Source organism: Callorhinus ursinus, unplaced genomic scaffold (assembly GCF_003265705.2).
Source record: "Callorhinus ursinus isolate GAN/ISIS: 27379988/994484 unplaced genomic scaffold, GSC_fseal_2.0 scaffold34, whole genome shotgun sequence".
In the NCBI taxonomy this organism is placed as follows: Eukaryota; Metazoa; Chordata; class Mammalia; order Carnivora; family Otariidae; genus Callorhinus; species Callorhinus ursinus.
Genome location: NW_027397096.1, coordinates 9,129,120 through 9,141,577, shown reverse-complemented (window position 1 = coordinate 9,141,577; position 12,458 = coordinate 9,129,120). Strand labels below are relative to the sequence as shown.

Here is a 12,458-nt window from a genome sequence, read left to right as displayed (position 1 = left end):
GGCTCAGAGGCTAGGTGGAGAGGTGAGTCCCAAACTCTTCTTAGTTCTCCTGGTTGACCCAGGCTCTGGGACTCAGAGCAACCTCATCGCCCTGACGGTCCTTCCACAGCAGAGCTCAGCAGGCAGGCCCTGTAGGGGAGCCCTTTCCCTCCCAGGGCAGGAACTGAGCCAACACCTTGTACAGAAACAAGGGAAAACACTCCCTGATTTTTAATCTGACTTCCGATCAGATCAGCGCAATGGGCATCACACACACTTCCAGACCCTGTGGTGGGAAACCCTGGGGGGGGGGCGGTGGAGGGAATCAAAATCAAATACCTGGAGTGCAGTGGAGGGGGTGAGGGGGGCCGGCCAGGCGATACATTCTAATGGCTCCCATAAGGGAGAGCCAGAGGCCTGGGTTCCCCATGCCCACCTCAGGTGCCTCAGCTGGGGGTGACAGTGATGGGGGCAGGTGAGATGCTGCCATCCCTCACCCCATCCCCCTGGTGAACCAGGGGGCAGGAATGCAGGGGATAAAAGAGGCAGGCCCTCTTCCTTACCCTCCCAGACACTTCAAGGTGTGGGGAAGGGGAGCCACCTCCTCTGTTTCTGAGGGAGGCTCAGAGAGGGCGGGTCACTTGCCCAAAGTCATGCAGCACAGCAGGGACTAGTACCCAGGCATACCGGACCGCCAAGGTCAGGGCAGTCACTGCAGGGCTGTGCTACACCCCACCGGTGGAGGGAGAATCAGCTGGGGAAGTGGAAGGGAGGATCAGATTCCCTCTCACAATGGATCTGGATAAATTCCCTACCCATGACCCCTCCCCCCCAGACTCTGCTCCATCACCACTCTGGGCTACCTGATCTTCTGGTCTACACACTGCAGCTGGGCTACACGGAGGCTGGGTTGATCTATCTGCCCCTCTTCTAACAAGGGACATTCCTATCCTCCCACCACATCAGGACTCAGCCTCAAGGAGAACTCAGCCAGGGGCAGGGGACACGCACCATTGCTCCCACCCTCCAAGTACCCCAGTAATCCCTCAGGCCGCTCCTAGTATCTTCATGGATTTTGTTATTTCTAAATCGGTACAAAACTGACAGTGATCAGCTCCGGTGACGAGAGGTAGAAACCGGCCAGGCAGCCGGAGAAAATGGGGTGGAGTGAGTCAGGGCATAGGTCCAAACTGGTGTTGGGACAAGGGGGCATCAGATCCTGAGGGCCTCTATATAGGGGTAGGGGTGTGGGCATATCTCCCCCAAGCACAGGGGTCCCCATAATTCTTTTAGTGGCTCCGCCCCTCCCCAGATTTATCAGAGAAATCTGAGATTCAAGGCAGGCAGGGTCGGGGGCACTCAGATTGGAGTGGGATGGGGAGATAAGAGTCTTTACTAGCACAACCTAACCGCTCTCCCCCAACCCCGGGACACCATCTTGCCCACCACCAGCCCCTCAAACCCAACATCCCCCAATCTTGCAAACCACCCAACACAGGAGGGAATAGAGGGCTGGAACCTGGCATCGTGGAAATAAATTTATCCTTTGGGGGATTCCCTCTCCACACTCCCGTCGAGAAAAAAAAAGTTTTAACCCAGGGGGTGATCTGGCTTTGGGGTCAGGAAGGGGATGAGGGGCACCCGGCAGGGATGGACCATCGAGTTAAGGCTGGAAGGTAGGTTGTTGTGTCTCTGGGGGCTGCTGGGCGGGGAGATCTCCCTGGAAGGGGGAGAGCTCAGCCTTCTCCTCCTGACTGACCTGGGATCTCAACCCTTGGACCCCGATTACGGTCCTTGGGCCACCCGCAACTCTCTGCCCTGTGCCGGTGGTGCTGACGGTCCAAAGGCTGGCCTCACAGAGAAGCTGCCAGGATCTGCGACGAGGGGATGAATGAAATGAGAGCCCTGTGAACGGAGCTGGGGGCAGGAGGGTGGACGGGAGGGTGGATAAGACAGCTAAGGACCAACAGACGCTTGGACAGACAGACACGGGGAAAGAAGACGCAGGGCAATGACAGACACACTCTCTGGAGTAGACGGGTGGGGGCCCCGGCCAAGGCAGCACCTCCCCACCCCCACGCCCCGCGCTCCACCCTCGCGATCCCAAAAGGCCAAGGCGCCCCTTGGGGCCCCGCTCGGGGCACGGCGCTAGCTACAGCACTAAAGGCAGCGGGCCCAGGAAGACCGATGCGGAGAGGGGCTGGGCCCGGCCGTTGCAGGAGGCTCCCTTTCGTCCCCCGCCACTCCCCGCGAGGCGCGCGGCTGCGCGGTTGTGCCAGGCCGGGCGCGTCAGAGTCCTTCCCCCGGCGCCCCCCCAACGCCCGAGCCCCGCAGTCCCCGGGGTGGCCCCCGCCGGGGCAGGCGCGGCATCACATGATGGCGCAGCGGTTGCGGCGCAGCGCGCCCTGGAAGCGCAGGGCGGCGTGCACGTGCTTGCAGCGGGCGCAGCCGACGCTCTTGAGCAGCTCGCTGAAGAGCAGCAGGATGTGCCAGTTGTACTTGGCCGAGCACTCCACGTAGCCGCACTTCCAGGTCTTGCGCACCAGGTGTGACACGTTCCAGCGCGGGATCACGCGCCCGCGCTGCAGGTCCCGCTTGTTGCCCACGATGATGATGGGCGTCTCCGAGGTGCCGATCACCCTGTGGGGTGGGGTGGGGTGGGGTGGGGTGGGTGTGGGGATCTCAGAACTCCGCAGGCAGGTCTCACAACCCCTGGACTTCAAAAAGGGCGGGCGGTGCCTGGTCAGTACTGCTACCACGATACCTCTGTTCCAGGCGCAGCGCTCAGCCCTCAGGGTGCCTTATATGCTCTAATCAGAACTGATTTAAAAGGCGGGTACAATTGTTATCCCCATCTTACAGATGAGGAACCTGAGGCTTATCTGTTAACTGGCTTAAAGTGATGCAGGTAAGTGGCCCTGGCAGTTTTGTTCCCAGAGCCCCTGCTCTTAACCACTGTATTAGACTAGCCAGCCACCCCATGGTAAGAATCCCAAAGTGTGTTATTAGAAATGGGGACAGTAAAATGTGTATGTTTGAATGTGTGTGCTGGAACCAGAGGGTACTTCACCAATGTCCCACCCTCCCTGCCCTTGCACCCTTTCCAGGGCAGTGGTTAGCACTGGGGCACCCACTGAGGTGGTAATGGACTGTATCCTGGCCCCTCACCTCGTTTCTAGGATCTGCTGGCGGATGGTCTTGACGTACTCAAAGCTGTCAAAGCAGCAGATGTCATAGACCAGGATGTAGGCGTGGACGCTCCGGAGTCCTCTGCAACAGGCGTCTGCCCACTCCTGCAACACCCCCAGCCAGTGCCAAGGTCAGAGCAACCCTGAGGGCAACCCTCGCCCCCAGCCACCTCCAGCCATAGACTGACGGCATTCCCACCTGCCACTGCACCCCAAGTCCCCCACAGCCACCCATCCCCAGGAGGCCTGGCCCAGAGCAGAATGGAGGAGCTCGGTGCAGCGGCTTCCCCACCTGCAAGCCAGGATAGGGCAGGTCACACTGCCTGACCTCCAGAGCTGTGCCACTCACTGTCCTGTACACATCTGGAGCTGAGATCTGCCTTGTCTCATTTTATCGCCCAACCCATTTATGCATTCATCCATCCGCTTGGTCCTTTGTTCAAGTACAGGTATTAAGTGCCTGCCTCTAAGAGCCAAACCCTCTGAACTAGCTGTTGGATCTGTTGAAATCCTCCATCTTCCAGTTTAAATGCTTCCTCCTCCTCCAGGGAGCCTTCCTGCAAGCAGGGGACTACTCCCTTCATTTCCTGTGTGCTAAGAACACTGATTCTACCTTATCCCAGTTCCCTTGTTCTGTTGTGAGCTCCTGCGAGGGCCAGAGCCAGGCCTTCCTCATTTTTTGTGTTGGCTCTTCGCAGGCTCCTTAATTGTACTACCTAGGCTGGTGAGCTCTCTGTGGCCTTGAACCCCATCTGTTCCATGCTGGGATCCGCGCAACTCCGGCCTATAGCCCTGCCCTTAGATTGCTCCCTGAAATTGCCCCTTTTGTTTGTTCCACGCTGCCCTCAGGGTTGAGAAGGAGAAAGGCCCGAGGAGAAAGAGACTGAGACTGGCTGCACAGTGGGGGCTGACTTAGACCAGGGCCCAAGGGCAGCGCCGAGACAGAGCTTCCTGAATGCTTATGGCGAATTCTCGGGGAGGGGCAGCCGCTGCAGAGGAAGAGGCCCCCCAGCAAGGCTGAGTGTACTAGAGAGAAGGTTCCCTAAGAGATGAATTAGCTGATTAACTTTCCAGCAGATGGCACATGCAAGAGCAGTGAAGGGCAGCTGGTGTGTGGAAAGAAGGGGGTCTCTGAAGCTGGGGGAGGGGAAGGCCTCCAAGGACACAGGGAACCAGGGTCTTCTCCCTTGGGGGCCCCGGGCAAGCAGGAGGGTGTGCTGGCACGTGCCCACGGGCTTCTGAGCTGCCTTGGGGCAGGTGCCAGGCTTGGAGGGCTGTGCCTGGGCTCTCCACCTCAGAGCAGGAGCACAAGAGGAAAGACTCCAGTGTGGTGGAGAGTTCAGTCTGGCTCCAGAAAAGCTCCCGACTGAAAGGCTTGGTTGAGAAGCGGCTGCAGTGGATTTCCCCTGGGAGATGATGTGGCATCTTTTCTTTGTGCTCAGTTGTAACTTTGCCGCAGGGGGAAGACGCAGGGGACAAATCTAAAGCCGTTGGGAACCAGGGACCGGCTTCTCGGGCCAGGGAAGCAGGGAAGACAGCACTCTGCTGGAGGAAGTGCCCTCTGGGAGCCTGCCCCCCCCCCCCGCCCCCCGCCCCAGGTGCACAGGGTTCCTCCCCCACCCCGACAAGGAGTGGAGATCAGCAGGAAGTGGGAGTGATGGGGAAACAGGCACAGAGGCTCCCACCTTCTTCCAGCTCTCTGCTGGGGAGACGGGACAGCTGCTGGGTGACCACCCCACCTCCCCAACAGGCTGTCTCCTCCAGGGGGCCTCCAGGCTGCCTTCGTTCCTGCTCTCTGGGGGCTCCTAACACGGGGAGGAGGAAAGTTCCTGATTGTCTGGGCTGTGCCTTCACCCCTGATTGAAGGGAGGGAGCAGGTAAGCTCAGCCTTCCTTCCAGCTGGCTCTGTGCAGGGTTCCAGACTATAAGCGACCATCTTGGGGCTGTGTCAAGACAGAGAAGGAGCAGTGGATACTGAGTCCAGTTCTAAGGACCCGGGAGCTGAGGGAGGCTCGGCCACCTGGGTGCTGACCCTGCATTTGTTGCTCATTTCTCTAACCCCAGCTTCCTCCTCTGACAGGAGAGGGGCTGTAGGAGGAAGAGCTGAGGCTCAGACCACTCTCCTGGGCTGCCTCTCAGCTGGCCTTGGGCAAGCATGTTATTTCTCTTTTCGGACAGTGGCCCATGAGAGTCTTAGCTTTTATATTTGATCTTTGGCCATGCAGGGTCCCTTCTCAGTATTTCTCTGCTCAAAGTCCCTTTCCCGTGCTCCAGGATATCCAGGAGAGTCTAAAACTCAGGATTAATCAGGAAGAAAAAGGGCAACAACCCAACAGAAAAGACGGACAAAGGCATTAATAGTTCTGAGAAAAAGAAACGCCAAAGCCCTTAAGCCTATGAAAAGATGCTCAGCTTCAGTCATCATCAGAGATACAAATCAAAGCTCCACTGAGAATATCACATCTCATCTACAGGACTGTCAGAACCCCCATAGTTGAACAATACGCTCTGATGGCAAGGCTTTAGGGAAACATGCACTCATCACATACAGTGCTCTCCAAACAACACAAAATATGCAACTTCCTAGAAGGGGAGGGAAACCTCCCCTTTCAAATCCAGCTGCATTCATCCTTTGACCTAGCCATGCCATTTCTGGGGCTCGATTCCACAGATACGCCTCCCTGTGTGCAGAGAGACAATGGACAAGGCTATCGGTGTGGGAGACTGGAAGCAACCCACTTGTCTAACAAGAGGGGACTCCATGGCTCCATGGCTCCATCTCTCCGGGGGGCGGGGGTGTGTCAGTGCCACCGTGCTACCCACATTCAGATACTAACACTCAGGGAAGATCTCCAGGTTTTAACGTAAGGCAAAAAGCCCAGGTGGAGAATAATTTTTTTTTTTTTCCTGTAAGAAAGGGAGTGGAATAAGAACACATTTTCTCATTTGTCTAAAGAAATTAGAAGTTTCTTTAATTTAATTTAATTCAATTCTCAGCCCCATCAAGAGGGGGGTGAGAATCAGGGTGAAGAGGGCACGGTGGGCCTGGGATTTCTCTGGGTGTATCTTTTTACAGTTGTGATTTCTCTGGGTCTTTTTTTTTTTTTTTTTTTTTTACAAAGCTTGGACTTTTAAACTCTGTCTTACGTATTCCAAAACTGAAATTAAATTAAAATTTAATCTACAACAAAATGTGAAGTAAGCAAGGCTCAGTGAGCAAGACTGGAATGAGGTCTGCGGATCCACTTGGGCGCTCTTGAAGTCCCCTGCAGAGGAGAAGCACAAGGCCCTGACCCCTGACACTTGGCCCCGACTTCGTGGTTCCCAAGGGGCAGAGGTGTGGGTCGGGCTTTTGCCTTTGGTGTGGATTGCCCACACGTGGGACGGGACTGCCAAGTGTCCCTGGACTTGGGCCACGGTTCTCCTCCCCAGAGTTGCCGAGATGGTACTGAGCCTGAGCCCCTGCCCCAGAGATGGCTGGCTTTGCGGTCACAACCAGCCAAGCCGTGGCCCCTGCCTGTCCTTCTAGAGAAACCTCTGAATGCACTCTGGTCAGGGGCTTCCTTAGGTGAGCAAATGTGTCTTAGATTTGAGGCCCCACTTGCACCCTCTCCCCTGCCAAGCCAGAGGCAGAGAAAGAAAGGGAAGGAGGACTTGGTGGTCCCTGCAGGCTGGGGAAAGGAGCCCTATCGGCCAGGGCACTGGGGGCACCAGAACCCAGCCCCTGCTGGAAGGCTGCCCCGTGCACCAGTCTGGAGGTCAAGGGGCAGAGCATCGCTTAAAGAAAGGCCATTGGATAAGAGACTGGCTGGGGCCTCCCGTGCTGGAGAGCCCACCTATCCCAGGTCCCCCTTCTACAGATGCCGTGGGTCCGGGAGCCCGGAATCCTGGCAGGTATCATCTAGTGTTGCTGCCCTTCTTTCCACTGCCCCTTCCCCGCCCAGTCCCACTTAGCGGACACAAGGCCACCACGCCCACACTTACTGTACTATGTAAGCACAGCCTGCTTGTCTTCCCCGGACTCTGAGTTAGGTGCGTGGCTCCTGGAGAGCGCAGCGCACATCCGTTTTGCACCCCATTCTACCCTGGTGCCCAGCCCACCATACATTACATGCTCGTGACCTAGGCGTGGAATAAAGCGGCGCACAGATGACTGCTCTGAGCAGGGTGGCCCGTGGTGCGGCACGGAGCCCTCGGAGCCGGAGGATGGGGGACGGGGCCAGAGCCCAGACGAGGTGGGAGTCCAGCCTCTCCGCTCCCCCTCCCAGCCCCCGCCCCCTGCCTCCCCGGCTGGCCGCTCCAGTGGGCCCTGTACCTGCAGCGTGTTGACTGGGAAGGTGCTGATGGGTGGGAAGTCGAGGATCTGGAGGTCGTGCACGTGGCCGTTCATGACGACGGCAGGCAGGTAGAGGCGGCGGGCAGTGGTGGGCACGCAGGCCTCGCTGAACTCGTTGTACAGGAACTGGCGCACGATGGCACTCTTGCCCACGCCTCGCGCCCCCAGCACGGCCACCCGGTAGGTGGAGACCATGCCTCCCGCCCCGCTCCGCCACCGCGTCCTCGCCGCTGCCTGGGGCTCCCCCGGGCTGCATATTCCAGGGGCTGGGGGCTCAGCCACCGTCAGGACCCACCATTGCTGCCCCTGCTTGCCCTGGGCCCTCTGCGGCCTCCACCTGGACCGTGGGGACAAGAGGTGGGCTTGGGGGGCCCGCGTTTCCCTGGATCTGTCCTGTACTTGCCCGCCTCGGGGACTCGGCTGCAGCTGCTACTGCCCTTTGGCATGCCTTCCCTTTCCCAGAACACCTAGCTGCATCTCGAGCCTCTCCATCCTCCCTTCTCCGTCCGCCCCCCAGCACCACACACCCACCGGTGGGAATCACTCTTTCCTGTATTACGGCCTCTTGGCCAGGTCTGACCTCCCCAAGCTCCCCAAGCTCCCCAAGCTTCCCCACAGAGCCCGGGGCGTGGGCGGGCGGGGGGAGCCGAGTCCAGTGTGTCTCAATGGAGGCACTCCCAGCATTTCGAGGAGAGAGTTCTTTATTGGGCAGCCCGTCTTACAGCCCTGCTGCTAGGAGGTACCAGCCAGCAGCCGGCTCCAGTCACCATGATGACCAAAAACATCCCCTACTTCCAAATGACCCCCATTGAGAACCCTGGACCAGAGCCTGCCACTCATAGAGCACTGCATGTTAGCACACGCACATGGTGACCCATCGTCAGGATGGTGTCCCTCAGGGATAGCAGGCATTCCCACTTTAGGGAAGACTCAAGAGGGGGTGAGAAGTGGGCCCAAGGGCACACGGCAAGCAACGGCAGCTACTCCCCGCCACAACGTTGCAGTACCTCCCACCTCCAAGTTCAGCGATTCTAGCTGGTGCATGCCTACAGACCAAGGGCTACGTCTCATTCCCTGGCATCCCCCGCGAGCTCAGAGGGCCTGGCACACAGCAGGTGCCCAGGAAAGGGCTGCTACAGCCTTGCACCTTGCTCTGGGTTCGTTCACTCCTTGTTTGCTCAGTTTTGGTGACTTTAGAGCTTAGGTATAAAACCCCAGCTATGACGTTTCCTAGCTGTGGTCCGAGGGCACATCACCTGCCCCATCTGAGCTACGCTCTGCACGTATATAAAGTGGGGCTAATAGCCCCTATTTCTGAGATAATCCAAGTCAACCTGCTAACCAGCTGCCTTCTCCTTCTGATGGGGATGGTGACCAGGGAGGCTGGTATAAGCCTGAGACCGCCTGTCCAGGGACTGTTCGCAGGAGGGTGACACCAGTGCCTGCTACATGGGCCCAGGGCAGATGGGTGTGCTGGATTCCCACAGGGCCATGCTTTTCAGCATGTGTGCGTGTCTTCTCTGTGGATGCGTGTTCTTTCCATATATGCCCAGTTCACAGCTGAATGGCCCTCACTCTGGCCTGGCTCAGAAAATCCAGTCCACTGGGTATGTGTACATACAGCATAGTAAAACATAGCGCAGGATTTGGGGTGAGACCCACCACGGTCTGACTCCTGGCTCTGCCACCTAAAGTGTGTCCTTGGGCAAGAAACTTTGTTGGGTGTTGTGATGCCATGAAAGCGAGGTCATGAAAAGTAAAGCCCAGTACCCACAACAGCTGTGCAATTAACAGGGGCCACTGTTAGGTACAGGGATCCTTCACCTCTCTGAGGTTTTCTCAAATCTCAACGGGACTCCTAGCAATCCCAGGAAGGGTCACTAACCACTGTTGCTCACGTACATGTAGTGTGGTGTGTGTGTGTATGTGAGACACACAGAGAGAGAGAGAGACTCTTCTCCCCGTTTTATTGAAAGTAATACCGAAACCCCAAACCAGAGACTCAGGGAAGTGTAGACCACACAGCCAGCTGAGCTATCAACTAAGACTAGGACCCTGATCTCCTTTCTGCCCCATGTGGTGTCCTTTCCCCAACAGGTGTTACCTACTTCCCTGGGCTTCCCCCTGGGGTAAGGACTGGTCCCTCCTCCCCATAAATCCCTCCAGGCCCTGGGCCCCTCAGGCCTCCCTGGGCACTGTCAGCTTGGCAGAGAGCCTCAGCTGGGTTAATTACATAACCAGCACAAGCAGGTGGGGAGGGGGGCACCCTGGGGGAGGAAGAGAGGGCAAGGAATGCAAGAAGAGTTCCCTACCTCTCTCTGGATGTGGCCACTTAGAGGTATCTAGGATGTGTCCTACCTGCAGATTCTCCCGGACGCCACACTCCCTTTGCAGAAATCAACCCTTTCTGGAGAAGAGCTGGGAAATAAACGGGGATAGTGCTGGAGCCAGGGAGGGGAACGCAAGAGAGGCCAATAGGCTGGGGCCAGCCTCCTGGAACTCACCAGGCCCAAGTGTGGCCCTGTCCCTGACTCAGGCAGGGGTGATGGGTGCCCTCTCCCTCTTCTCAGGCAGGGGTCCTGGGTCTAACTGCCTATTAACCCACCGTCCCTAGCTGGGTGGGGACTGAAGGGGGCTGTCCCGAGAATCAGGGCCCAGCCCCCTGAGCGCTCCCTCCCCAAGGCCTGCGCTCTGCAGTGAGTCTGCAGACAGCGCCCCGGCAAGAGACCGGGGACACACACTGGGGCCAAAGCCTGCTTCTTGTCCCCTCCGCTCGACCTGGACACACGAGTCCTGCCCCAGACGGACGGGCCTGGCTTTGCGGTCCCATGGGCCGAGTCACATGTCTGCCCGCTGTTTGTCCCCACACGTTCGTGTGGGAGTGGGCGGGTGGGGGCGTCGGAGGCTGCTGGGCTCCCCATGACCTGATTGGTGGGAGTCTGGGGGGGATGCCGGAGCCCTGCCCGCTCTCCGCCTCCAGCGCCTTGCAGGCACCCCCCACCCCGCGCAAGCTCCCGCTCTCACGTGGCCGCCCCGCGCCGCTTCCCCGCCATCCCGCCGGCCCCCTCCGCCCTCCTCGCCCTGGCCCCCAGGCCCCGCCGCCCCGCTCCCCCTCACCGCCGCCCCCCACCCCGGCCCTGCCCCGCCCGCCTCCCCTCCTCCCTCCGCTTACCCGGGGCCGTCCTAGCTGCCCCCGGCCCTGGCCGGCCGGCCGGCGGCGCCGCGCTCCCCCCGGGCTCCGGCGCTGCCCCTCGGCTCCCCGGCCCGGGGGGAGAGGGGTGGGGGGCGCCCCCGGCTGCCCAGTCGGCGCGGGTTCAGCGGCGGGCGCGGAGGACAGGTGCGGGCGCCAAGGGGGCAGGAAACCTCCAGCCCAGCTCTCCCTCCGGAGCGCGCCGCCCGCTCGCGCCGGCAGGAGGGAGGCGGAGGGGAGCGCGAGGCCGGGCGGTGGGGGGGGGGGGGGGTCGGGCTGGCGTTCCGCTGGGTCCCTGAGCCTGACAGATTAGCCCGCGCGGCCCTGGAAGAATTCTTCTTGAACCCCGAGCCTCGATTTGCAGCCCCTCCCGACTCAGCCTGCCAAATTTTTAGCTCCCCCCCTCCCCACGGAGGGGAGGGAGGAAGGCACGAGAGAGGCCCTAAAGGCTTCTGCTTCGTTCCATTCCTTACCCCTCCACCCCGCCGCCCACCACGTCCACCCCAGCTTCCCTCCCTAGATCTCCCTCCGACCCTTCCAGACCAGTGCGCTGCCGGGGGGGGGGCCCCCCCTGGCCCCCCCCCCCCCCTGGGGGGCAGGGGGCCCCCCCCCCCCCCCCCCCGCCGAAGGACAGAGCGCACGGTGGTCCCTCTCGCCCTTCGCGGCAGCAGAGTGCAAGAAGGGCGGGCCAGGCTGGCCGCAGAGCACAGCTTATCTCCTGCCAGTGAATGACCTCCACTCCCCTAAACCGACTGCTCCTCTCTCTTCTCCAGACCGGGAGATAGCAGCATTTGCCAGGGATGCAGGCATAATTAGCAATATATTCATTCTCAAACCAGCGGCGACGGCGGCGTTCACCATGGATAGCTAGCATTTAGCGGGTGTGTACCCTGTGCCGCACACCGCGCTCCCGGCTTTGCCCGCGTCCTCAAATTCAATCCTCGCAATTCTAGGAGGTTGATTTTACAGATGAGATAGCCGAGGCTGAGAGGGGCCGAGTAACTCGTCCTACTGAAAGGCCAAATTTGGAATACAGACCCAGCAGCACTAATTATGTGCTGCGTGAAAAGCCAAGGTTCTGGAGGAGTGCAGAAGGAGGGGACCAACTAGTTAGGGGAGTCCGGAGGCTCAGAGGAGTCAACTTTGAAGGTTGTGGGAGAGGAGAGCTACAGGTGAGAGAAGGTGGGAGCAGGTGCAGAGCTTTGCAAAGGGAGTCCAGGAAGCAGAGAGCCCAGGGGGCTGGGAGGCCGAGAGAGGGGTTGAGAGGTCTCAAAGGTGGTGATTGCTAGGTAAGGAGTTCGGACCTGGCCCTGTGCCGGGCCGGAAGGCCGGGAAGGGTCCTGAAGCAAGGCAGCGACCTGGCCAGAGTTGTATTTTAGTTGCCTGTGGGCAGGGGGGAGGCCGGGGAAGCTCAGAGCGCTCTCCCGTGCTCTACCCCTGGGACTCAGCATTCCCCAACACGGCTTTCTAGACTTTCTATTACTCGTGGGCTCCAGATTCCTCACAGAGCCAGTTTCCTCCTCCCTTTGGGCTCTGCATTTTGGGCATGTTCCCAATTGCTCCTCCTCCCTCTCCCATCCAGACAGAAAGCGTAGTGGTTATGAGCCTGGGCCTCTGAATCGGACAGCTCTGGATTTAAATCCTGGCCCTCCTGCTTACTACGTGACTGTGAATGAAGGCGCGGAACTTGAACTCTCCTAACTTATTTGAAAAGTGGAGATGTGATCAGTCGTCCTCAGGGCATAAAGGAGCTATGGGGGTACAG

The 12,458-nt window shown here is 59.2% G+C and overlaps 1 protein-coding gene across 3 annotated transcripts; it reads right to left on the bottom strand.

The window, feature by feature from the left end:
* Window positions 1-177: 177 nt before the first annotated feature.
* On the bottom strand, window positions 178-11,140 carry RASL10B (RAS like family 10 member B). 3 transcript variants are annotated; one of them, XM_073879453.1, is made up of 5 exons: window positions 10,676-11,140; window positions 9,816-9,921; window positions 7,483-7,840; window positions 3,148-3,272; window positions 178-2,619 (listed from the first exon to the last, which is right to left on the bottom strand). In XM_073879453.1, the coding sequence occupies exons 3-5, from the start codon at window positions 7,696-7,698 to the stop codon at window positions 2,349-2,351; spliced, it is 612 nt and encodes a 203-aa protein (XP_073735554.1). In that variant the 5' UTR covers window positions 7,699-7,840; window positions 9,816-9,921; window positions 10,676-11,140; the 3' UTR covers window positions 178-2,348. The 3 variants fall into 3 exon arrangements, with proteins under 3 accessions (XP_073735554.1, XP_025707237.1, XP_073735555.1); XM_025851452.2 differs by having other exon boundaries at window positions 9,862-9,921; XM_073879454.1 differs by lacking the exon at window positions 10,676-11,140 and having other exon boundaries at window positions 9,862-10,048.
* Between the last annotated feature and the right edge of the window lie 1,318 nt (window positions 11,141-12,458).

Coding starts and splice junctions, on each gene's coding strand:
- RASL10B (XM_073879453.1), bottom strand. CDS start 7,698: ATGGTCTCCACCTACCGGGTGGCCGTGCTGGGGGCGCGAGGCGTGGGC. Junction 3,273..7,482: donor TCCCAGTCAACACGCTGCAG/GTACAGGGCCCA, acceptor GGGGTGTTGCAG/GAGTGGGCAGACGCCTGTTG. Junction 2,620..3,147: donor CAGCAGATCCTAGAAACGAG/GTGAGGGGCCAG, acceptor CCCACCCCACAG/GGTGATCGGCACCTCGGAGA.